This window comes from Scyliorhinus torazame, chromosome 14 (genome assembly GCF_047496885.1).
Source record: "Scyliorhinus torazame isolate Kashiwa2021f chromosome 14, sScyTor2.1, whole genome shotgun sequence".
NCBI lineage: Eukaryota > Metazoa > Chordata > Chondrichthyes > Carcharhiniformes > Scyliorhinidae > Scyliorhinus > Scyliorhinus torazame.
Genome location: NC_092720.1, coordinates 217208837 through 217235497, shown reverse-complemented (window position 1 = coordinate 217235497; position 26661 = coordinate 217208837). Strand labels below are relative to the sequence as shown.

The following is a 26661-nucleotide window of genomic DNA, read 5'->3' as shown; positions in this document are numbered from 1 at the left end:
TCCCTTCGTCCTTTGCCCTGCCTCTCACGCCCTATCAAACAGCACTTTCAGCTTGGCAAGCCTTAATTATTTTAAATGCGTCTGCTGTCCTACAGGTGATGACTTTGAAAGCAAACAGGAAGAGAAAGGCAGTGCATGAAAACTGACGCTTCACAGTTAATGGCCTTTGACGGAGCAGATCTTTAGCGGTTCTGTGTTTTCCCCATGGCCAGTCAAGCAGGGGCTGAAGAAAGGATAGAGCCGCTCGGTGAAGATGTCGGTGAAAGTGTGGAGATGGACCATGTTGTCCGCGTTGTAAAATGACACCTGCCCCTCCATGTAGTCCAGATAAACCCCGATCTTGCGGGGTTTCCCACTCACAGTCAGGGTGGTGCGGGGCAATGTCCCAGCTTTATATTCACTCCTCCTCAGCCACATAATCCAGTAGCCGGCTGCTGGCGTCGCCGTGATGTCCCCTTTCCTGTTGATGGACTCGGCGACCACACCAAGATCCCAGTCAGCACTTTCTCCCACCTCGACCTCCCAATAGTGCTTCCCCGCTGTGAATCCCTCCGAGGCCAAGACACACACACACGGGTAGAACCTTTCCGGTGTCTCGGGAAGCAGCTGACTTTGATCTCCGTATCTTACGCTGGTCAGGTCATCAGACAGGATGAGCCAGGAATGCGCTGTGTTGGGATTCAGAGTCAGGCAACTTGGAGCTGGAAGATAGAGAGAGAGAGAGACAAAAAAAAACAGACAATTGAATTAATTAATCACACATTATCGTTCATTCCAGACTGTGACTCCCAGAATCAAACTTTGACTTTTTTTAAAGCATTTACAGGACAGGGGAGTCGCTGTCTGGGCCAACACTTATTGCCTGTCCCGAATTGCCCTTGAGCTGAATGGTTTGCTTGTCCATTTAAGAGTCAACCACATTGCTGTGGGTCTGGAGTCACGTGTCAGCCAGACCAGGTAAGGACGGCAGATTTCCTTCCCTGAAGGACATCAGCGAACCAGATGGGTTTTTACGACAATGGTATCACAGCCATCATTCGACTTTTAATTCCAGATTTATTTTAGTGAGATTTGAACCTGGCTCCCTGGAGCATTCCCCTGGGTGTCTGGATTACGAGTCTAACAACAATACCGTAACGCCACTGCCTTCCCTGTACCCTGTTCAGTTTGCCCCAGCTTAGCTTTCTTTAAAGCAAAGCTTTGGAGATTGGATTGTAATGTCGTTTCCAAAGAGCTTTAATTTCGCTCGTCCTCGTGTTGCCCTGCCTAGCAAGTTTCAACCCAATGACTTGAAATAACCCTCCATGAGGCTTTGAGACTAGTTGGCCGGGATTCTCCGATTGTCTTCTCCCCGTCACCGCTACCAATGGGAACGGAGAATCTGGCGCTCCGTCAAAATTCCATTCACTGAAGTGGGACTGGAAAACTCCCGCCGGTGCGGTTACGGAGATTTCCTGCCTCTGTCATTCTATAACCTGGAATGACGTATCAAACTAAATCGCTGCTTTGTGAAATATTTCTCTTCAACTTGTTAGAGTCCTTCCTTTTGATTTCCCTTTGTTCCCATTTATTTTATTTTGTTATTTTTGGTCTGTGGACCTATAATCGGAATGTGTCTTTAAGCAGGGGATTCTAGCTGAGCCGACCGGCTAGTCAGGACAGTATGTTCCAGTTGTGCCTTTTGGAGAGGAGAAGTCAGACTTTTCGGTGCCGAGTGAATCTCAAGAACCAGTTTTGGAGGAAGTTGGTTCGATTGGTTGGCTGGTAACCTGTGGGTTGGCCAGGGACGGCGTTCTGCCTGACAACAGTCAGTGATTGGTTCCTGCGGACTGCTCCTGAGACAACTGAGCAGAAGTGATTCGATAAAAGCAGATTGCTGCGCATGCTGGAATCTGAAACAAAAACAGAAAGTACTGGACCATTTATAAGACCATAGGACGTAGGAATTAGGCCACTTGGCCCATCGAATCTGCTCCACCATTCAATCAAGGCTGATATTTTTCTCATCCCCATTCTCCTGCCTTCTCCCCATAACCCCTGATCCCCTTATTAATCAAGAGTCTCTGACAGCATCTGTGGAGAGAAAAGGGAGCTAACGCTTCGAGCCCAGGTGACTCTTTGTCAAAGAAGTGATTCGACTTTGAAAGAAGAAATAACTTTCTCTCTGCTGAAGTAAACAACTGCTTTATTGATCGAAAACCAGTCAGTGCCTGGCACATCTTTACTATATATTTGAAATGATGTTGAATCTACAAAGGAAGCAGACAGCTTTGCCAGAGAAAACCACCTCAAGCCTAGAAGAAGAAGTATCAAAATGAAAGCTTGAACTCCTGAAAGACTTTAACTGAAAGCCATCCGAGCGCATCGGAGATCCTTTATTCTTTTATTGTATCATTATTTTCTTCACTCTCCACCACTGTTTCTCTCTATGTTGTCTGTGTGTGTGTCTGTGTGTGTGTGTGTGTCTGTGTGTGTGTGTGCATGCAGAGTGGGACGAGTTTGAAAGTGCGAGGGGGTTGGGAAATAGATATTAGGTGGTCAGTTTCATTCTTGTTAGTTTAATCCGATTACTACTAAATAATAAAAGGTGACTTGTGTTTCAAATTTACAAAGCTGGTGACTGCAGTTTATTGGGTTCAGCCAAGGTCCTCAGGTATTTTAAAATGTCATCTAATTTCACTTGTGCTGTGACTCCGGGACACGCGAGGCTGGACGTTATGTCGCGTGATCTAAGGGGGTTGGGACAAACATAAATTCATTCATCATATTTACTTATACTATACTATTCTATAATGACAACAACATAATGCAATCGTGGGAGATCCAAAATAAAAAAACTGAACGGTCTGTGGAGGGAAAAAGAGTTAACATTATAACTCCAACATGACTCCTTTTAGAACTGCAGGCAGGCAGGAACATGATGGGCTTTATCTTGGTGATTCAGGTGGCAAAAGGGAAGATCAGGTTAGACAGTGGTGAGAGATTAAATGACAAAGATGTCATTGAACCAGTGGGAAAGGGGAGGTCTTGTGGCACAGTGGGTAGTTGTAGAAGCCAGCTATTTTCTGCAGGTGAAAGTGAGAGGTAAAAGATAGCTATTTAGCATTAAGCCCCTGGTCTATTAAACACCATTTTAAAAACTCACTCGTAATCTCAGGTCATTTCAAAACACACATTCAGCATTTCAAAACATAGCTTCAACAGAACACAGACTTATAGATTAAAAACGACGTTCCTATGCAGCTAACAAGATAAAGTAACCCAAGGACAAGGCAAGCTCCATGGCAACAGCATAGAGACCATTGTCCTAACAAGCAAGCCAGCAAGAAACTGATTCAAGCTGTATGCGATAAGGAAGCCGAATCACATTCCATAGCTCATACAACAATATATTTTAAGTTAATGTTGCCTATTAATGACAGACGGCTAAGTGTCGAATCAAACTTACTTGATTCTAACCCAAACCAATTAGGATTACATTGGGTATAGCTAGAAGGCTAAAGTCTGATATGATTTAGTATAACCGTGGTGGTTCGTATGGCCATTTTTTACTTGACTTAACTATTCTCTGTCTCTTTGTCTTTCATATTTCACTTTCTAACTCTGACTTTTGAAGTTATTGCAAGCTGTTTGCCATAAGCAAGAAAATCAGTTCTGTATTACTTGAAAGTTGAATTGTCTACAAGATTGCTTCTCTTGAGTCCTTTGCTAGCTGGTCATATTAGTGAATAAGACTTTAAATGATTCTCAATTGTAATCAATAGAGACAAATAAAACAGATTCTTATTTGCACCTGAGAAGTGTGAACTCAAATTTCTACTGAGTTGTAGTGTTTGCAAAGTGCCGCTAAATCCGCGTGGTAGATCTCTACAGTAATGTCCTTACCTCCGAGCCAGAAGCTCCAGCTTCAAGCCCCTCCTTTGGACTTGATGGAAGGTGCGCTCATAACGTGGCCAAACAGGGTGAGTGTGTCAAGCTGCAAATCCATCCAAACACGGCAATGGTTGGCGGTATGAGCGTGCGAGGCTTCTGCTTGGCTACGCTTGATGTGGAGTGGCGCCCCCTCAAGCTATAAGCCTCTGGTGAGACGACTGACCTGTTCCGGGAATTACTCACGATGGAAACGGACAAAGGTCTGTCTCGGCGTGGGAAGAGAATTGGACTGGGAAAGGGAGTGTTCGCGGTAGTGTTAATGAAAGCATTACAACATACATTAAAACTGAAGAGGAGGCATATAAATTGGCCAGAAACCTGAAGACTGGGAGAAATTAAAATTTCAGCAGAGGATGACAAAGGGTTTAATTTGGAAGGGAAAAATATAATAGGAGAGCAAGCTTGCAGAAAACATAAAAACTGACTGCAGAAGCATCTATGGATATGTGAAGAGAAAAAGACTGGTGAAGACAAATGGAGGTCCCTTACAGTTCGAATCAGGAGAATTCATAATGGGCAACAAAGAGATGGCAGAGTTGAACAAATACTTTGGATCTGTCTTCACTGAGGAAGACACAAATAACCATCTGGAAATACCAGGGGACAGAGGATCTAGCATGAAGGAGGAACTGAACAAAATCCTTATTAGTCAGGAAATTGTATTGGGGAAATTGACCCGATAAGTCCCCAGGGCCTGATACTCTGCATCCCAGAGTTTAAGGAAGTGGCCCTAGAAATAATGGATTCAGTGGTGATCGTTTTCCAGCATTCTTTAGACTCTGGAAGAGTTCCAATGGATTGGAGCTTAGCTAATGTAACCCCACTTTTTAAAAAAGGAGGGAGAGAGAAAACGGGTAATTATAGACCGGTTAGCCTGACATCAGTGGTGGAGAAAATGTTGGGGTCAATTATTAAGGATGAAATAACTGAGTATTTGGTGACACGTGAGTGTCCGTTTCAGGAATGTTTTTGTCTTATCACATGGCTTCAGTGGTTCCATTGTGTGGGTGGAGCTGGGCCGTGGCTCTGGGAGTTGGTTTTACTTTCACTTTGCGTTTGGAGCTGGTTTGTGGCTCTGAGTTTTTACTTTCGTTTTCACGTTTTGGCTGCTGTAGACTCAGACAGAGAAGTATTTTGGCCTGTCTCTCTATTTTCAATTTTAAAGAGTTATTCCAAGGAAGAAACCCAATTATTATAATTACCTACTGTTTTGGTAAAAAGGGGGTTTTGGGATATGAGATCTTGTTATTGAATTGGAACAGTTAAGGGGAAATTTATTCAGGGTTATTCACAGATTACTGTAGCTGCGTAGGCTCTTTATATTTGTAACTGATAATAATTCTTACTGTAAATTCGTAGAATAAAGCTTGTTTTTTGATTAAAAGCGTCTAAGAACTCTGTTGAATAACACGTGAAAGGCAGCCTCTTGTGCTCATCGTATCCAAAATCAATAAACAGTTATAGGTCAGGTGAACTCCGTAATATACTTTGGTGCTTTCTAAACCCTGGCCCATAACATTGGAAAGCGGGAACAGGATCGGTCCAAGTCAGCACGGATTCACTGAAGGGAAATCATGCTTGACAAACCTTCTGGAAGTTTTTGAGGATGTGACCAGTAGAGTGGACAAGGGTGAAGCAGTGGATGTTGTGTACCTGGACTTACAAAAGACTTTTGATCTGTTGAGCTGCTCGCAGAAAAATACTTTTCACTGTACCTCGGTACACGTGACAATAAACAAATCCAATCCAATCCCACACAAGGGATTAATGCGCAAAAATAAAGTCCATGGTATTGGGGGTAATGTATTGACGTGGATAGAGAACTAGTTGGCAGACAGGAAGCAGTGAGTGGGAATAAATGAGTCCTTTTCAGATTGGCAGGCAGTGACAAGTGGGGTACCGCAGGGTTCAGTGCTGGGACCCCAGCTGTTCACAATATACATTTAATGATTTGGAGGATGGAATTGCATGCTATATCTCTACATTTCTAAAAACACTAAGCTGGGTGGCAGTGTGTGCTGTGAGGAGGATGCAAAGAGGCTACAGGGTGACCTGGACAGGCTGGCTGCAAATATATTGCAATTATATTGCAAATGCAATATAATGTGGGTAAATGTGAGGTCATCCACTTTGGAGACAAAAACAGGAAGGCAGATTATTATCTGAATGGTGGCAGTTTAGGAAAAGGGGAAGTGCAGCGAGACCTGGGTGTCATGGTGGAATAGTCGCTGAAGGTTGGCAGGTACAGCAGGCGGCGAGGAAAGCTTCTGGCATGCTGGCCTTCATAGCGAGAGGATTGGTGTATAGGAGTTGGGATGTCTTGCTGCAGTTATACAGGCCTTGGTGAGACCACACCTTGAGTAGTGTGAGCAGTTTTGGTCTCCGAGTTTGAGGAAGGACATTCTTGCTATTGAGGGTGTCCAGCGAAGGTTCACCAGACTAATTCCCGGGATGGCAGGACTGACATATGAAGAAAGACTGGATCGACTGGGCTTGTACTCACTGGAGTTCAGAATAATTAGAGGGGATCTCATAGAGGCATACAAAATCCTGATGGGACTGGACAGGCTAGATGTGGGAAGAATGTTGCGATGTTGGGGACGTCCAGAACTAGGGTCACAGCCGAAGAATAAGGGGTCAGCCATTCAGGACCGAGATGAGGAAGAACTTCTTCTCTCAGAGAGTTGGAAACTTGTGGAATTCTCTCCCACAGAAAGCTGTTGGGGCCGGTTCATTGGATATATTCAAGAGGGAGCCGGACATGGTCCTTGCGTCTAAAGGGATCAAGGGGTATGGAGAGAAAGTGGGAGTGGGAGACTGAATTTGCACGATCAGCCGTGATCAGACTGAATGGTGGTGCAGGCTCGAAGGGCCGAATGGCCTACTTCTGCAGCTATTTTCTATGTTTCTATGTTGCTAGACTATCATTAGTTTTTGCACAGGTGCTGCCAGATCCGCTGAGCTTTTCCAGCATTTTCTGTTTTTAATTTCTTCGCTAATACACTGATGATTTCAGTGAAAGCAAAAGTCTGAACCTCCCTCCGATCACCAGGAGAACAAGTTACCGCCGAGTTTGAGGAATGGGATTTGGAGACTGGGATTTAAATCAGGAGGGTACAGGGAGATTGGAGGCAGATGTTTTTGGAATAGTGGCGGGGCGGATACTCAGTTTGGAAGACTAAGTGTCGAAGCTGGGACTGAATCACGATGTTTCGACGTGGACCATAGCAGTGCCAGTCCCGGAGTGATTCGGGTCCGGTTAATGGGCTAGCAGCGGGGCCACGTGGAATCCGCACAATTCCAATGCATGCCGACTGTCGTTCCAGCCAATGATGATGTCACTGGTTGCGCTGGATCACCCAGTCTGCTGATGGGTCAGCTGGCGTCAGACGGTACCTAGGGAGCTGGCCTGGGCGAAGTGGATAAGCTCACATTTACCCACATTATACTGCATTTACCATGCATTATGCCACTCAGCTAGCATGTCCCAGTCACTATAGCGATGTTGGGCACTGTTTGTACACCCTCCCTCACCCCCTGCAGCCATGGCGCATATGACCGAATCTGAATTACCACAAGCGAACCTTACCATCGGTAATTCCTCCCGGCCGAGGCGAAGCAGCTTGGAAGGAGAATGCTGGGTCGGGCCCGTTAATGATATGCCAACGGCCTTTACTGTACAAGTTGCATGCCCGTACTGGCTGGTGGTGTAGAACGAATTCACGCCGGAACATTGCATTCCATTTGATGCCCTTCGCCAACCTTGGCTTTCGGGTAACGTCGAATTCCCCGCCCAAATGTGTTTCCCGATTCCGGCATCGGCTGACGTTGAACTAAGGAAGCAATAATGGGTGGGATTCTCCGTCCATTCCCGGCAGTGGGATTCTCCATCCATTCCCGGCAGCGCGATTCTCCGTCTGTTCCCGGCAGTGGGATTCTCCATCCATTCCCGAAAGCGGGATTCTCCGTCCGTTCCCGAAAGTGGGATTCTCCGTCCGTTCCCAACAGCGGGATTCTCCATCCGTTCCCGAAAGCGGGATTCTCCGTCCGTTCCCGACAGCGGGATTCTCCGTCCGTCCCCGGCAGTGGGATTCTACGTCCGTTCCCGGAAGCGGGATTCTACGTCCGTTCCCGGCAGTGGGATTCTCCATCCGTTCCCGAAAGCGGGATTCTCCGTCCGTTCCCGGCAGTGGGATTCTCCGTCCATTCCCGACAGCGAGATTCTCCGTCCATTCCCGGCAGCGAGATTCTCCGTCTGTTCCCGGCAGTGGGATTCTACGTCCGTACCCGGCAGCGAGATTCTCCGTCTGTTCCCGGCAGCGGGATTCTCCGTCCGTTCCCGGCAGTGGGATTCTCCGTCCGTTCCCGGCAGTGAGATTCTCCGTCCGTTCCCGGCAGCGAGATTCTCCGTCTGTTCCCGGCAGTGAGATTCTACGTCCGTTCCCGGCAGGGCGATTCTCCGTCCGTTCCCGGCAGTGGGTTTCTCCGTCCGTTCCCGGCAGTGGGATTCTACGTCCGTTCCCGGCAGTGAGATTCTCCGTCCGTTCCCGGCAGTGAGATTCTCCGTCCGTTCCCGGCAGTGGGATTCTACGTCCGTTCCCGGCAGTGAGATTCTCTGTCCGTTCCCGGCAGTGAGATTCTCCGTCCGTTCCCGGCAGTGGGATTCTACGTCCGTTCCCGGCAGTGAGATTCTCCGTCCGTTCCCGGCCGTGGGATTCTCCGTCCGTTCCCGGCAGTGAGATTCTCCGTCCGTTCCCGGCAGTGGGATTCTACGTCCGTTCCCGGCAGTGAGATTCTCTGTCCGTTCCCGGCAGTGAGATTCTCCGTCCGTTCCCGGCAGTGGGATTCTACGTCCGTTCCCGGCAGTGAGATTCTCCGTCCGTTCCCGGCCGTGGGATTCTCCGTCCGTTCCCGGCAGTGGGATTCTCCGTCCGATCCCGGCAGTGGGATTCTCCGTCTGTTCCCGGCAGTGAGATTCTCCGTCCGTTCCCGGCAGTGAGATTCTCCGTCTGTTCCCGGCAGTGGGATTCTCTGTCCGTTCCAGGCAATGAAATTCTCCGTCCGCTCCCGGCAGTGGGATTCTCCGTCTGTTCCCAGCAGTGGGGTTCTCTCCCGAATCCGGCAGTGGGATTCTCTCCCCGTTCCCGGCAGTGGGATTCTTTCACGATCCCGGCAGTGGGATTCTCCGTTCGTTCCCGGCAGTTTGATTCTCTCCCCGTTCCCGGCAGAGAGATTCTTCGCCTGTTCCTGGCAGTGGAATCCTCCGTCCGTTCCCGGCAGTGGGATTCTCCGTCCGCTCCAGGCAGTGGGATTCTCCGTCCGTTCTCAGCAGTGGATTCTCTCCCGAATCCGGCAGTGGGATTCTCTCCCCGTTCCCGGCAGTGGGATTCTTTCACGATCCCGGCAGTGGGATTCTCCGTTCGTTCCCGGCAGTTTGATTCTCTCCCCGTTCCCGGCAGAGAGATTCTTCGTCTGTTCCCAGCAGTGGAATCCTCCGTCCGTTCCCGGCAGTGGGATTCTCCGTCCGTTCCCGGCAGTGGGATCCTCCGTCCGTTCCCGGCAGTGGGATTCTCCGTCCGATCCCGGCAGTGGGATTCTCCGTCCGATCCCGGCAGTGGAATCCTCCGTCCGTTCCCGGCAGTGGGATTCTCCGTCCGATCCCGGCAAGGGGTTTCTCCATGCGTTCCCGGCAGTGGGATTCTCCGTCCGTTCCCGGCAGTGAGATTCTCCGTCCGTTCCCGGCAGTGGGAATCTCCGTCCGTTCCCGGCAGTGGGATTCTCCAGCCGTTCCCGGCAGTGAGATTCTCCGTCCGTTCCCGGCAGTGGGATCCTCCGTCCGTTCCCGGCAGTGGGATTCTCCGTCCGTTCCCGGCAGTGGGATTCTCCGTCCGTTCTCGGCAGTGGAATCCTCCGTCCGTTCCCGGCAGTGGGATTCTCCGTCCGTTCCCGGCAGTGGAATTCTCCGTCCGTTCTCGGTAGTGGAATCCTCCGTCCGTTCCCGGCAGTGGGATTCTCCGTCCGTTCCCGGCAGTGGAATTCTCCGTCCGTTCTCGGCAGTGGGATTCTCCGTCCGTTCCCGGCAGTGGGATTCTCCGTCCGTTCTCAGCAGTGGGATTCTCCGTCCGTTCCCGGCAGTGGGATTCTCCGTCCGTTCCCGGCAGTGAGATTCTCCGACCGTTCCCGGCAGTGGGATTCTCCGTCCGTTCCCGGCAGTGGGATTCTCCGTCCGTTCCCGGCAGTGGGATTCTCCGTCCGTTCCCGGCAGTGAGATTCTCCGACCGTTCCCGGCAGTGGGATTCTCCGTCCGTTCCCGGCAGTGAGATTCTCCGTCCATTCCCGGCAGTGGGATTCTCCGTCCGTTCCCGGCAGTGAGATTCTCCGTCCATTCCCGGCAGTGAGATTCTCCGTCCGTTCCCGGCCGTGGGATTCTCCGTCCGTTCCCGGCCGTGGGATTCTCCGTCCGTTCACGGCAGTGAGATTCTCCGTCCGTTCCCGGCCGTGGGATTCTCCGTCCGTTCCCGGCAGTGGGATTCTCCGTCCGATCCCGGCAGTGAGATTCTCCGTCCGTTCCCGGCAGTGGGATTCTCCGTCCGTTCCCTGCAGTGGGATTCCCCGTCCGTTCCCGGCCGTGGGATTCTCCGTCCGTTCCCGGCAGTGAGATTCTCCGTCCATTCCCGGCAGTGGGATTCTCCGTCCGTTCCCGGCAGTGAGATTCTCCGTCCGTTCCCGGCAGTGGGATTCTCCGTCCGTTCCCGGCAGTGAGATTCTCCGTCCGTTCCCGGCAGTGGGATTCTCCGTCCGTTCCCGGCAGTGAGATTCTCCGTCCGTTCCCGGCAGTGAGATTCCCCGTCCGTTCCCGGCAGTGAGATCCTCCGTCCGTTCCTGGCAGTGGGATTCTCCGTCCGTTCCCGGCAGTGGGATTCTCCGTCCGTTCCCGGCAGTGGAATCCTCCGTCCGTTCCCGGCAGTGGAATTCTCCGTCCGTTCTCGGCAGCGGGATTCTCTGTCCGTTCCCGGCAGCGGGATTCTCCGTCCGTTCTCGGCAGTGGGATTCTCCGTCCGTTCCCGGAAGCGGGAATCTCTCCCTGTTCCCGGCAGTGAGATTCTCCGTCCGTTCCCGGCAGTGGGATTCTCTGTCCGTTCCCGGCAGTGGGATTCTCGGTCCGAGCCCGGCAGTGAGATTCTCCGTCCATTCCCGGCAGTGGGATTCTCCGTCCGTTCCCGGCAGTGGGATTCTCCGTCCGTTCCCGGCAGTGGGATTCTCCGTCCGTTCTCGGCAGTGGGATTCTCCGTCCGATCCCGGCAGTGAGATTCTCCGTCCGTTCCCGGCAGTGGGATTCTCCGTCCGTTCCCGGCCGTGGGATTCTCCGTCCGTTCCCAGCAGTGGGATTCTCCGTCCGATCCCGGCAGTGGGATTCTCCGTCCGTTCCCGGCAGTGGGATTCTCCGTCCGTTCCCGGCTGTGGGATTCTCCGTCCGTTCCCGGCAGTGAGATTCTCCGTCCGTTCCCGGCAGTGGGATTCTCCGTCCGTTCCCGGCAGTGGGATTCTCCGTCCGTTCCCGGCAGTGAGATTCTCCGTCCGTTCCCGGCAGTGGGATTCTCCGTCCGTTCCCGGCAGTGAGATTCTCCGTCCATTCCCGGCAGTGAGATTCTCCGTCCGTTCCCGGCAGTGAGATTCTCCGTCCGTTCCCGGCAGTGGGATTCTCCGTCCGTTCCCGGCAGTGGGATTCTCCATCCGTTCCCGGCAGTGAGATTCTCCGTCCGTACCCGGCAGTGAGATTCTCCGTCCGTTCCCGGCAGTGGGATTCTCCGTCCGTTCCCGGCAGTGGGATTCTCCGTCCGTTCCCGGCCGTGGGATTCTCCGTCCGTTCCCGGCAGTGGGATTCTCCGTCCGATCCCGGCAGTGGGATTCTCCGTCCGATCCCGGCAGTGAGATTCTCCGTCCGTTCCCGGCAGTGGGATTCTCCGTCCGTTCCCGGCAGTGGGATTCTCCGTCCGTTCGCGGCAGGGAGGTTTCTCCGTCCGATCCCGGCAGTGAGATTCTCCGTCCGTTCCCGGCAGTGAGATTCTCTGTCCGTTCCCGGCAGTGAGATTCTCCGTCCGTTCCCGGCAGTGGGATTCTCCGTCCGTTCCCGGCAGTGGGATTCTCCGTCCGTTCCCGGCAGTGGGATTCTCCGTCTGTTCCCGGCTGTGGGTTTCTCTGTCCGTTCCCGGCAGTAGGATTCTCCGTCCGTTCCCGGCAGTGGGATTCTCCGTCCGTTCCCGGCAGTAGGATTCTCCGTTCGTTCCCGGCAGCGAGATTCTCCGTCCGTTCCCGGCAGTGAGATTCTCCGTCCGTTCCCGGCAGTGGGATTCTCCGACCGTTCCCGGCAGTGAGATTCTCCTTCTGTTCCCGGCAGTGGGATTCTCTGTCCGTTCCCAGCCGTGGGATTCTCCGTCCGTTCCCGACAGTGGGATTCGCCGTCCGTTCCCGGCAGTGGGATTCTCTCCCTGTTCTTGGCAGTGGGATTCTCCGTCCGTTCCCGGCAGTGGGATTCTCTGCCCATTACCGGCAGTGGGATTCTCTCCCGATCCCGGCAGTGGGATTCTCCTTCCGTTCCCGGCAGTGGGATTCTCCGTCCGTTCCCGGCAGTGGGATTCTCCGTCCGTTCCCGGCAGGGCGATTCTCCGTCTGTTCCAGGCAGTGGGATTCTCCGTCCGTTCCCGGCAGTGGGATTCTCCGTCATTTCCCGGCAGTGAGATTCTCCGTCCGTTCCCGGCAGGGCGATTCTCCGTCTGTTCCAGGCAGTGGGATTCTCCGTCCGTTCCCGGCAGTGGGATTCTCCGTCCGTTCCCGACAGTGGGATTCTCCGTCCGTTCCCGGCAGGGCGATTCTCCGTCTGTTCCAGGCAGTGGGATTCTCCGTCCGTTCCCAGCAGTGGGATTCTCTCCCGAATCCGGCAGTGGGATTCTCTCCCTGTTCCCGGCAGTGGGATTCTTTCCCGATCCCGGCAGTGGGATTCTCCGTTCGTTCCCGGCTGTGGGATTCTCCGTCCGATCCCGGCAGTGAGATTCTCTGTCCGTTCATGGCAGTGGGATTCTCCGTCCGTTCCCGACAGTGGGATTCTCGGTCCGTTCCCGTCAGTGAGGTTCTCCGTCCGTTCAGGACAGTGTGATTCTCTCCCTGATCCCGGAAGGGGGTTTCTCCGTCCGTTCCCGGCAGTGGTATTCTCTGTCCGTTCCTGGCAGTGGTATTCTCTGTCTGTTCCCGGCAGTGGGATTCTCCGTCCGATCCCGGCAGTGGGATTCTCTGTCCGTTCCCGGCAGTGGTATTCTCTGTCCGTTCCCGGCAGTGGGATTCTCTGTCCGTTCCCGGCAGTGGTATTCTCTGTCCGTTCCCGGCAGTGGGATTCTCTGTCCGTTCCCGGCAGTGGGATTCTCCGTCCGTTCCCGGCAGTGAGATTCTCCGTCTGATCCCGGCAGGAGGTTTCTCCGTCTGTTCCCGGCAGTGGGATTCTGTGTCCATTCCCAGCAGTGGGATTCTCTGTCCGATCCCGGCAGTGGGATTCTCCATCCGTTCCCGGCAGTGGGTTTCTCTGTCCGATCCCAGCAGTGGGATTCTCCGTCCGATCCCAGCAGTGGGATTCTCCGTCCGTTCCCGGCAGTGGGATTCTCTGTCCGTTCCCGGCAGTGGGTTTCTCTGTCCGATCCCGGCAGTGGGATTCTCCGTCCGAGCCCGGCAGTGGGATTCTCCGTCCGATCCCAGCAGTGGGTTTCTCCGTCCGTTCCCAGCAATGGGTTTCTCTGTCCGATCCCGGCAGTGGGATTCTCCGTCCGTTCCCGGCAGTGGGTTTCTCTGTCCGATCCCGGCAGTGGGATTCTCCGTCCGATCCCGGCAGTGGGATTCTCCGTCCGTTCCCAGCAGTGGGATTCTCCGTCCGATCCCAGCAGTGGGATTCTCCGTCCGATCCCAGCAGTGAGATTCTCCGTCCGTTCCCGGCAGTGGGTTTCTCCGTCCGATCCCGGCAGTGGGATTCTCCGTCCGTTCCCGGCAGTGGGTTTCTCTGTCCGATCCCGGCAGTGGGTTTCTCTGTCCGATCCCAGCAGTGGGTTTCTCTGTCCGTTCCCGGCAGTGGGTTTCTCCGTCCGATCCCAGCAGTGGGATTCTCCGTCCGTTCCCGGCAGTGGGTTTCTCCGTCCGATCCCGGCAGTGGGATTCTCCGTCCGATCCCGGCAGTGGGATTCTCCGTCCGTTCCCGGCAGTGGGATTCTCCGTCCGATCCCAGCAGTGGGATTCTCTGTCCGATCCCAGCAGTGGGATTCTCTGTCCATTCCCAGCAGCGGGATTCTCCGTCTGGTCCCAGCAGTGGGTTTCTCTGTCCGATCCCGGCAGTGGGATTCTCCGTCCGATCCCAGCAGTGGGATTCCCCGTCCGTTCCCGGCAGTGGGATTCTCTGTCCGATCCCGGCAGTGGGATTCTCCGTCCGATCCCAGCAGTGGGTTTCTCTGTCCGATCCCAGCAGTGGGTTTCTCCGTCCGATCCCAGCAGTGGGATTCTCCGTCCGTTCCCGGCAGTGGGTTTCTCTGTCCGATCCCGGCAGTGGGATTCTCCGTCCGTTCCCGGCAGTGGGTTTCTCTGTCCGATCCCGGCAGTGGGATTCTCCGTCCGATCCCAGCAGTGGGATTCCCCGTCCGATCCCAGCAGTGGGATTCTCCGTCCGTTCCCGGCAGTGGGATTCTCCGTCCGTTCCCGGCAGTGAGATTCCCCGTCCGTTCCCGGCAGTGAGATTCCCCGTCCGTTCCCGGCAGTGAGATTCCCCGTCCGTTCCCGGCAGTGAGATTCCCCGTCCGTTCCCGGCAGTGGGATTCTCCGTCCGTTCCCGGCAGTGGTATTCTCTGTCCGTTCCCGGCAGTGGGATTCTCTGTCCGTTCCCGGCAGTGGTATTCTCTGTCCGTTCCCGGCAGTGGTATTCTCTGTCCGTTCCCGGCAGTGGGATTCTCCGTCCGTTCCCGGCAGTGAGATTCTCCGTCTGATCCCGGCAGGAGGTTTCTCCGTCTGTTCCCGGCAGTGGGATTCTGTGTCCGTTCCCAGCAGTGGGATTCTCTGTCCGATCCCGGCAGTGAGATTCTCCATCCGTTCCCGGCAGTGGGTTTCTCTGTCCGATCCCAGCAGTGGGATTCTCCGTCCGATCCCAGCAGTGGGATTCTCCGTCCGTTCCCGGCAGTGGGATTCTCTGTCCGTTCCCGGCAGTGGGTTTCTCTGTCCCATCCCGGCAGTGGGATTCTCCGTCCGATCCCGGCAGTGGGATTTTCCGTCCGATCCCAGCAGTGGGTTTCTCCGTCCGTTCCCAGCAATGGGTTTCTCTGTCCGATCCCGGCAGTGGGATTCTCCGTCCGTTCCCGGCAGTGGGTTTCTCTGTCCGATCCCGGCAGTGGGATTCTCCGTCCGATCCCGGCAGTGGGATTCTCCGTCCGTTCCCGGCAGTGGGATTCTCCGTCCGATCCCAGCAGTGGGATTCTCCGTCCGATCCCAGCAGTGAGATTCTCCGTCCGTTCCCGGCAGTGGGTTTCTCTGTCCGATCCCGGCAGTGGGTTTCTCCGTCCGATCCCGGCAGTGGGATTCTCCGTCCATTCCCGGCAGTGGGTTTCTCTGTCCGATCCCGGCAGTGGGTTTCTCTGTCCGATCCCAGCAGTGGGTTTCTCTGTCCGATCCCGGCAGTGGGATTCTCCGTCCGTTCCCGGCAGTGGGTTTCTCTGTCCGATCCCGGTAGTGGGATTCTCCGTCCGATCCCGGCAGTGGGATTCTCCGTCCGTTCCCGGCAGTGGGATTCTCCGTCCGATCCCAGCAGTGGGATTCTCTGTCCGATCCCAGCAGTGGGATTCTCTGTCCATTCCCAGCAGTGGGATTCTCCGTCCGATCCCAGCAGTGGGTTTCTCTGTCCGATCCCGGCAGTGGGATTCTCCGTCCGATCCCAGCAGTGGGATTCCCCGTCCGTTCCCGGCAGTGGGATTCTCTGTCCGATCCCGGCAGTGGGATTCTCCGTCCGATCCCAGCAGTGGGTTTCTCTGTCCGATCCCAGCAGTGGGTTTCTCCGTCCGATCCCAGCAGTGGGATTCTCCGTCCGTTCCCGGCAGTGGGTTTCTCTGTCCGATCCCGGCAGTGGGATTCTCCATCCGATCCCAGCAGTGCGATTCCCCGTCCGATCCCAGCAGTGGGATTCTCCGTCCGTTCCCGGCAGTGGGATTCTCTGTCCGTTCCCGGCAGTGGGATTCTCCGTCCGTTCCCGGCAGTGAGATTCCCCGTCCGTTCCCGGCAGTGAGATTCCCCGCCCGTTCCCGGCAGTGGGATTCTCCGTCCATTCCAGGCATTGAGTTTCCCCGTCCGTTCCCGGCAGTGAGATTCCCCGTCCGTTCCCGGCAGTGAGATTCCCCGTCCGTTCCCGGCAGTGAGATTCCCCATCCGTTCCCGGCAGTGAGATTCCCCGTCCGTTCCCGGCAGTGGGATTCTCCGTCCGTTCCCGGCAGTGGGATTCTCCGTCCGATCCCAGCAGTGGGATTCTCCGTCCGTTCCCGGCAGTGGGATTCTCCAGTTCTGCTGCAGTGAATTGGGAGATTTGGCCGCACGCCGATTCTCCATCCCCACCAGCAGCAGTAGTGGTGCGGACTGAGGACGGAGAGTCCAGGCCCAAATTGCAACTAGTTGGGTGTCACCGATAAGGGGTCAATGTAAAAACAAAGACTTTATCAACAGATTAAAAAGTGATTGGACTCACAAGCCTTCTTTGTGAATTGTCCAGTTTTCTTTTCTGAGGTCGAAGCTGTTTAGTGTGAAACAGTCTTCTGGGGTCGGAGAATCCAAGGTTCCGGCCAAATCAGGGACGCCGCCCTTTTCAACATCCTCCGCCCCCTCCAAAGCGGCGTACTCTCTGAGTATGCCGCGCCACGTATCGACGGCCACAGGACATTGCCTGAGGCCCCCCCCGGACATTGCCTGAGGCCCCCCCCCGATGCTCCGCTCCCGACCGGCCGAGTTCCCGACGGCATGGGTCTCTCATTGTCTCACTCGTCGGGAACTCGGCGTGGCGGCTGCGGATTCAGTCCGGGGAGGGCCGATCCGCGAGCAGGGGGGGGTGATATTATTTGGGGCTGGGGGCACTGTGGGAGGGTGGTCCGGGGCAAGCCGGCCGAAGGGGGTCTATTTCGCGGCTATGGACCTATTAGGCCTTCGAGGGGGGAAGCTGACTGGTGGTGGTTGAACCTGAGGGTCACCACACCTCAGGCAAGGGGCAAGGTTGGGAAGGCGGGACCTTCATGAATAACCTCAGCTGGTACAGGAATTGAACCCTCAATGCTGGCCTCACTCTGCATCACCAACCAGGTGTCTAGCCAAGTGAGCTAAACCGGCCCCCTTAAATAATCATCGAGTGCCCTCTGGAATGCTTCAATTGAACCTGCCTCCACCACACCTCCAGGCCGTGCATTCCCGACCCCAACCACTAGCTGTGTGAAAAAGCTTTTCACACATTTGCTTCTGTTGCAACTCCCTTTAAATCTGTGCCCTCCCGTTCTTTTACAAACGGGAACAATTTGGATTGAATTGGATTGGTTTCTTGTCATGTGTACCGAGGTACAGTGAAAGGTATTGTTCCGCATGCAACTCAGACAGATATTCCATACATGAAAAGAAAATGCATAATAGGGCATAAAATACACAATGTACATAAAATGCACAATGTAAATACATAGGCACAGGCATTGGGTGACGCATATAGGAGTGTAGCACAAACGGTAGAGAAGGTGTATGAAGAGATCAGATTGGTCCATAAGTCCACCAGTCCATAAGAGGGTCGTTTAGGAGTCTGGTGACAGCGGGGAAGAAGCCGTTTTTGAGTCTGTTCGTGAGTGTTCTCAGACATCTGTATCTCCTGCCTGATGGAAGAAGTTGGAAGAGTGAGTAAGCCGGGTGGGACTTTGATTATGCTGCCCGCTTTCCCCAGGCAGCGGGAGGTGTAGATGGAGTCAATGGATGGGAGGCAGGTTCGTGTGATGGACTCGGCTGTGTTCACGACTCTCTATAGTTTATTCCGGTCTTGGGCCGAGCAGTTGCCATACCAGGCTGTGATGCAGCACCCGATAGGATGCTTTCTATGGTGCATCTGTAAAAGTTGGTAAGAGTCAATGTGGACATGCCGAATTTCCTTAGTTTCCTGAGGAAGTATAGGCGCTGTTGTGCTTTCTTGGTGGTAGCGTCGACGTGGGTGGACCAGGACAGATTTTTGGAGATGTGCACACCTAGGAATTTGAAACTGCTAACCATTTCCACCTCGGCCCCGTTGACAGGGGTGTGTACAGTACTTTGTCAATGACCAGCTGTCCACTCTGTCCAGCCCCCTGATGATTTTGAACATCTCGATCAAATCTCCTCTTATCCTTCTTCTCTCTAATCCATCCTCATAAATTGAGTTTCTCATCCCTGTAACCATTCTTGTAAACCTCTTCTGCGCTCTCTCCTATGCGTTCACATCCTTCCGAGAGTGTGGTGCTCAGAAATGTACACAATATTCCAGCTGAGGTCCAACTAGTGTCTTATATAACCTTTTTGCTCTTGTACTCAATGCCCAGGATGCACTAAACCTTATTAACTGCTCTCTCCGCCTCTCCTGCCACCTGCAATGATCTCCACACAGATACACGCTCTGCTCCTTTATTTTTTCCCTTTATTTTATAATTTCTCTCCATGTTCTTCCCACCAAAACGCATCACCTCCCACTTCTCTGCATTGAACTTCATCTGCCACCTGTCCGCCCACTCCAACAACTTGTCTGTATCCTTTTGAAGTTCTACACTGTCCTCCAAGTTTACAATGCTTCCAGGTTTGAAATTGCCCCCTGCACACCAAGATCTTGATCATTAATATATATCTGGAAAAGCAAGGTTCCCGACATGGGCCCCTGAGGAACAGAGAAACATAGAAATTAGGAGCAGAATTAGGCAATTCAGCCCCTCGCTCCTGCTCCGCCATTCATTCAGATCATGGCTGATCTCTTCCTGATCTCAAATCCATCTCCTTACCTATTCCCCAGATCCCTTTAACCCGTGTTTTTTATATCAGAAATATCTCTATCTCCTTCTTGAAACCATTTAACGATTCAGACTCCACCCCACTATGTGGCAGCGAGTTCCACAAATTCACCACCATCTACGAGAAGTAGTTCCTCCTCATCTCAGCTGTAAATCTACCGCCTCTCAACCTATATCTGTGATTCCTCCAGCCCGAAATAATACCCTTTGGCCATTGCTCCCTGTTTCTGTCTATTCAGCCAACTTTGTATCCACGCTGCCACTGACCTTTTTCTGTTCCATGAGCTATAATTATAACCTTTCTCACAAGTCTGTTTGGTGTGGCACTCCATCGGAATGCTTGTGACTTTTCCCTAAAATCCCCTCGTGTCTCAGCGGAGGAAACCACGTGCGAGCACTTTTAGAACAGAGGATGATGTTAATAATACTATTGAGAACAGAGTGCGAAAACACTATTGCAAGGACAATCCAGTATCTATATAACTGAAAAGGCCACAATTAGATGTTTATGACTGGACTGGGCTAAAATTACTTTCTGGGCACTTGTTTTGGTCACAGATGCACCATAAGCACATTTTGTTCAGTAAGTATACAATGTTTATTTTTAATCGGCCTGTTTAATGGTTATATAGTTTGGGAGGACATTGCGTTGTTGAAAGACTTGCATTCACAGTGTATCGGTTATAACTGGGTCAGAAAGTACTTCCTTTTTTTGTTCAACCTTGAGGGTGACAACATGGATCTCAACAAAAAAAGCAACAGAGTATTAGTGTTGCTTCACTGTCATCAAAATGGGAGGAAAGTTGCAAAGCTGTGGACCGGCAGCCTGTTATAGAATCCGCCCGATCTTTAGCTGCAGCGCTGAAGTACGAGCTGGAAGTTTCCAGAACAATGGTGGACGACGTGCGGCCCACCTGGGTTCTGGGTGCGGCCCGCGAGACATTTTGTTGATGGTTGCCCACGCGCAGGTTTGCTACATTCCGCTGAATTCCGTCCGCGTAGGTTTTTTCCCCCTGCCGATATGACTGAAGTGATTTGCCCGTAAAGCGAGGGCCAGTGAAGTGAGGTGTGTTCTGATTGCTCACAACCCTGACTGTGAAAGACGTGCGTTTCCTCTGTGTCCAAAGTGTAAATATTTCTTTTGATTTTAACATTTGAAGTTGATGACAGTTCTATTAATATATGAACGATTTAGCATTTTCTATAACTTGTTATGAAATATTCGTTGTGTTTTTAAATGCATTTATTCTTATTCATGGGGGTCACGGTGCGTGAACAAGCCCGATTTCAATCTTGTGGCCCACTCAGATGAAGGAGGGTCACTTGGGCGGCCCACCCACTAGCCTAGGTTGCCCGCCACTGTTCTAGAATGAACAAATCAATCGCAAGGTCAGATTTAAGACTAGGCGACATCTTAAAAACCTGTCCAATATGTCTGAAGAGTTTGTCCAACTATTACAGAAGCAATTGTCCCAAGTCTTTGGACAACAACTTATACATCATCAGGGGGAGGCGGTGGCCTAATGGTATTGTCACTGGGCTACCAATTCAGAAACCCAGGGCTCTGGGAAGCTGGGCTCGAATCCCACCAAGACCTATGGTGGAATTTGATTTTGATTGCAAATCCAATGATGACCATGAAACCATTGTCGGTCATTGTAAAAATTCACCTGGTTCATTAATGTCCTTTAAGGAAGGAAATCTGCCGTCTTTACCCGGTCTGGCCTACATGTGACAACCACAGTAATGTGACTGACTCTTAACTGTCCTCAGGGATGGGCAATAAATGTTGACCCAGCCAGTGACAGCGCCATGAATGAATTAAAAAAAAAATGTTTCCAGCTTTAAAGTTTCTTTTAACTGAGCTTTTTTTTTTACAAATCAAGGAAACCTTCTTACCTGGGCAGATGGTGTCTATCATCTGTCTCCACACCATGTATTGCAAAGGTCCTTTGAACAGCCCCAGAGGCAGATTTCCACTGGTTAATATGCGATGACTCTCTTCACTGATAATGTAAACATGTAATGATTGGTATCACAAAGTGATCTCAAATAATATATATTTTTTGGTTTAGGCAGAGAGTTTCGGTGAAGAACTTCCTATTACCTCTTTTGTCCACAAGCTTCTTCCTAAAGGGAAAATAGAAGAGATATCTTAGCTGGGCATTGTATCGCACTGGTGATAGGTCAGACAAAAGCCAGCATCAGAATCAGCACCAAACCTCAATTATATCATTAGAGGAGACTCAAATAGGCCCAAGTGAACATTAAACCGTTTTGTGTATAATTGATGCGGAAATTAAGAATTCCCTCCCTCATGAGCTATGGATCTGCCACAACTAGACTTGAGTTTGATAGATTTATTTTGCCTCAGGTTATAAATGGAGTTCAGATACAAACCGAATATGATCTAACTGAATGATCGACCAGGTATGAGACTCAATGGTCTTCTGCTCTTCCTGTTCCATGGAGGTAACCTCGAGGATGAGGAGACACCAGCGTTGGAACTTGTATTAGCATTGGAATGCTTGACTTTCCCATTTATCAATCCCTTTATCCATATTTTAGACCCTCGCCCAGTTGCTGGGCCTAATAGAAAATGATAGACTCAGACAATGCTCCAAGGGCTGGGGCAATAATAGTTTCTGGGGATCGGAAATTACACCATTGGATACTGCCGCACAAATGCCCTTGGTTTCAAATCTCCCCCCTACCCTCCTGCCCTCCCGACCTACAATCTTGATTTGATTTGATTTTGATCAACTCAGGTGAAGATTTGATTTATTTGATTTGATTTATTGTCACGTACGGAAGTACAGTGAAAAGTATGTTTCTGCGGCTAAGGGAACGTACACAGTACGGACATAATAGACAAAAGAGAACAGTAAGTCAGAACGGTGATAAGAGATAAAAGAAAAGGGTCTGGGGGAGAGAGCTCGCAGAGAATCGCCATGCTCCGGCGCCATCTTGGATTTCACAATCTCTCCATTTCAACACGTGTTAATCTATTCAGTGGGCGCTGTGCGTAGACAGAATGTCAGTACCATCCCTGAACCACTCCGAAACCATATTTGAATGCTGGGTGTGCAATTTGATGGTCTGGGCTCCAGTGGGGCGGGGGAAGCCAACCCAGCAATTAGGTAACCGACCCCACTGGCCTAAACTTTCCCGTTCTCCCGTCTACTGCGGGAACCGTTGTGGGCGGGATGGAGAAGTTGACGGGCCAACATAACGGTGCATTGACTTTGGGTGTGACGTTCTGGTCCTGTGGCGTGAGGGAGCAGGGTTGAAACCAGCCCTGCGCCCGCTCTCAAACGTTATGCAGGATTGGAAGAAATGGGAGTAGGAGTGGGCTATTTCGCCCCACAAGCCTGGCCTTGCATTCAATCACAATCTGATTGTGCTCTTAACTCCACTGTCCTCCCAGACCCGGCATAACCATTTTCTCAGCTGGCCGATTAGGTTTAAATTACAACTCAAACTCCCAGAGAGAATCGCCTTATTAAAATTACAAGCACAGAGCTGCAATGTTAATTTTAACATTGCTCATTCCCATGCTCTTGGCCCAGGGAATTAGAATTAAGAGAACATTTCCGATGTCAATTATGCCTGAATTGAGACATTCAACACTAATTGCCCCTGAGCTGAGTGTTTCGCAAGGGCTATTTCAAAGGTCAATTAATAGTCAGATACATTGCTATGGCCTGGAGACACATGTAGTCTGGACCACATAAAGATGTCTGATTTCCCCTCCCTTGAGGACAATAGTTTCATAGTCATCATTTGACTTTCAATTCCAGATTTGCATTGAATGACAACTTCCACTACCTGCGGTGGTGGGATTTGAAGCTGGGCCCCCAGAGTCTCTGGATTATAATCCAGCGACAATACCACAAGGGACACTGCTCCTGCATTTTGCTGGCAACGGGGGCTTTATGTTTGACAGGATGCACAAACCTGATTGGGAAAACTAAAAGCTGTTTGAGAAATGGGTTCCTGCTCCTCACCTGGCATTGAGGCCTGTGCTTTTATAATAACAATCTATAATCTTTAACATTGTCACTAGGCTTACATCAACACTGCAATGAAGTTACTGTGAAAATCCCCTCGTCGCCACATTCCGGCGCCTGTTCGGGTACACAGAGGGAGAATTCAGAATGTCCAAATTCCCCAACAGCACGTCTTTCGGGACTTGTGGGAGGAAACCGGAGCACCCGGCGGAGACACAGGTAGAAAGTGCAAACTCGCATTATAGGAAGGATGTGGAAGCATTGGAAAGGGTGCAGAGGAGATTTACCAGAATGTTGCCTGGTATGGCGGGAAGATCTTATGAGGAAAGGCTGAGGGACTTGAGGCTGTTTTCGTTAGAGAGAAGAAGGTTAAGAGGTGACTTAATTGAGGCATACAAGATGATCAGAGGATTGGATAGGGTGGACAGTGAGAGCCTTTTTCCTTGGATGGTGATGTCTAGCACGAGGGGACATAGCTTTAAATTGAGGGGAGATAGATATAGGACAGATGTCAGAGGTAGGTTCTTTACTCAGAGAGTAATAAGGGCGTGGAATGCCCTGCCTGCGACAGTAGTGGACTCGCCAACACTAAGCGCATTCAAATGGTTATTGGATAGACATATGGACGATAAGGGAATAGTGTAGATGGGCTTTAGAGTGGTTTCACAGGTCGGAGCAACATCGAGGGCCGAAGGGCCTGTACTGCGCTTTAATGTTCTATGTTCTAACTCCACACAAACAGTGACCCAAGCCAGGAATCGATCCTGGGTCCCTGGCGCTGTGAAGTAACAGTGCTAACCACTGTGCGACCGTGCAAATGCAAGGCACGTGTGTCTGATTGCCATGCAAGGAACATTGTGAAGACCGGGTATTTTCAAGGCCCATTTTAAATACTGAGCATGGCTGAATAGAACCAACATTTCCCCATTCCAGCACGGTGGCGCAGTGGTTAGCACTGCTTCTTCAGGGCGCCGAGGTTCCAGGTTCGATCCTGGCTCTGGGTCACTGTCCGTGTGGAGTTTGCACATTCTCCCCGTGTCTGCCCCCACAACCCAAAGAATCGGCCACGCTAAATTGCCCCTTAATTGGAAATAATGAATTTGGTACTCCAAAGTTTAAAAAAAAACATTTCCCCGTTCCCCTTGACCCTTGTACCTCCAAGAAGTTGATCAACTCCCTCTGGTCCATGTTTGTGTGCAGCCGTGAGAGCTTTTGCAGGATGGATTCCAGGTGAGTTTTGATCTGTTGAAGGTTCTTCTCCATTGCCTGTGAAATGCTCCCCTCGTGGTCCTTTAGCTCTCGGATCAAGCTCTCTTCTTTCCCATCGAGGAACTGGTGCATTTTGGCAAACTCAGATGAAATGCGGTTCTGCAGACTGGCTGTCTTCTCCTGTGAGGAAAGACAAAAGGCAACAGGGGAGAAAACCGGGGAAATCTATAACGGCCGAAGAGCAGGCAGCGAAGGACAGACAGGGGGAGGGGTGGGAGGGAACTTACTCCGATCTCGGAAATGCTCTGTTTTTCTTTCAGCTTGTCTTCGAGAGCTGTGATCTCCTGTCTCAGATTGTCCAAGGACAATTTCAGTCTATCCTAGGGTTAGAACCACTTTGTTAAAAAGAAGAAATATTGATACATCCAGGTTGAACAACAAGACCATGTGTCGGGGTGGTGGTGATGTGGGATACAATTCATTCAGTTCTCCGGGTTGCCATGCCAACACCCACTTCTACATGTATGTTGGACTGTTACGGCAGGGGTCTCAACTTTCGTTCCATCACAGTGGTGACGAGGGGTGGGACGCTCCTGACCGCCAATCGCGTATTTCCCAGCCGCGGGCCGCTCGCTGGCTGTGGGATTGTACCTTCCCACCACTGGTCAATGAGATTCCCCATTGTGACTGCCCCACACCACCTCAAAACCCGCTGGCGGGCGGGGGGGGGGGGGGGGGGGAATGCCAGCAGGAACATTTAATCGTGACGGCTGGAGAATTCCGGGAATCTCTCCCACTCTTACTGCCCACCATCGGTGTACGCTGAAAGGGTTTGCAGGCTGGTACTCAACCAGTTCGCTAAGTCCCTATGGGGAAGGAAATCTGCCACCTTTACCCGGTCTTGCCTACATGTGGCTCCAGACCCCTCAGCAATGCGACTGACTCTTAACTGCCCCTCTGAAATGGCCGAGCAGTTTGAGGAATTGGAAGAAAAAGATTTTGCATTCCTTAATGATCAAGACCTGAGGTGGGACTGGAACCCAGAACATGAAGGGTTCAGGGGTGCAACCCAAAACCTCAACTGGGTGAAATAGGGGAACAATTTTAACTTCAGGAGAAGGCACAAAATAGGCGACATTGAATCGACCACCCCTGTTCCTCGGGTGAGGTACAGAATGGGGGCGATCGCTCGGACAACGCCTGTTTTGAACGACATGAATCCAAGGTCCCGGTTGAGGCTGTACTCATGTGTGCGGAACTTGGCTATAAGTTTCTGCTCGGCGATTCTGCGTTGTCGCGCGTCCTGAAGGCTGCCTTGGAGAACGCTTACCCGGAGATCAGAGGCTGAACGACTGCTGAAGTGTTCCCCGACTGGAAGGGAACATTCCTGCCTTGCGATTGTCACGCGAAGGACGGACATCATCCAGTCGGGGACACTTCAGCAGTCAAGGGCATTCAGCCTCTGATCTCCGGGTAAGCGTTCTCCAAGGCGGCCTTCAGGGCGCGTGGCACCGCAGAATCGCCGAGCAGAAACTTATAGCCAAGTTCCGCACACATGAGTGCGGCCTCAACCAGGACCTGGGATTCATGTCACATTACATTCATCCCCCACCATCTGGCCTGCGAAATCCTACCAACTGTCCTGGCTTGAGACAATTCACACCTCTTTAACCTGGGGTTACCCCTCGCTCTGAATCTGTAAAGACTTAATTACCTGCAAATGCTCGCATTCAAAGTATCGTCTTGCATCTTTGACTTTATCTATATATATGTTTCTGGAACCTACCTCTTCATTCACCTGAGGAAGGAGCAGTGCTCCGAAAGCTAGTGACACCGAAACAAACCTGTTGGACTTTAACCTGGTGTTGTAAGACTTCTTACTGTGCCCACCCCAGTCCAACGCCGGCATCTCCACATCATGGCTTTTTAAATTTATGACAAAGAATTAGCACGGGCTTTACCTTGTACTTAATGACCGCTTCAGATATCAGCATAAAGTCGTGGAACTTGTGCCCCCGGCCTTCTCTCCCGTCCAGGCACATCACACAGATCAGTTTCTTGTCGGTCTCGCAGAAGAGTTTCAGCTCTTCCTGGTGATCGCTACAGTACAGTTTGACTCCCGTCTCCTTCAGTTTGACTGGCAGGACCGGAACCCCCCGGCACTCCACTTCGGCAGAGACGGAGAGATCGTCCTTGTCCGGAGCCAGCCTCAGGTTCCGCACCCTGTCGGCGAGGTTGGCCAGGGCCCGGTTGACCCTCAGGCTGCTGTCCTTCGACACCTTCTGGCACTCGGCGCACGAGTTCCTCTCGACCTGTCCCCAGTGCATCCTGATGCAGCTCTGGCAGAAGTTGTGGCCACAGTCCAGGATCACTGGTTGCTTGAAGAGCTCCAGGCAGATGGGGCAGTTCAGATATTTAGTCAGACTCTCGGTTTCTCCTTTCGAAGACAT

At 51.9% G+C, this 26661-nt stretch overlaps 1 protein-coding gene across 1 annotated transcript; it reads right to left on the bottom strand.

The window, feature by feature from the left end:
• Positions 1-26661, bottom strand: LOC140389159 (zinc-binding protein A33-like). Its single transcript, XM_072473320.1, has 6 exons — positions 26173-26661; positions 24499-24591; positions 24158-24391; positions 21100-21122; positions 20892-20998; positions 1-701 (listed from the first exon to the last, which is right to left on the bottom strand). Exons 1-6 carry the CDS (start codon positions 26659-26661, stop codon positions 157-159), a joined length of 1491 nt encoding a protein of 496 aa, XP_072329421.1. The 3' UTR covers positions 1-156.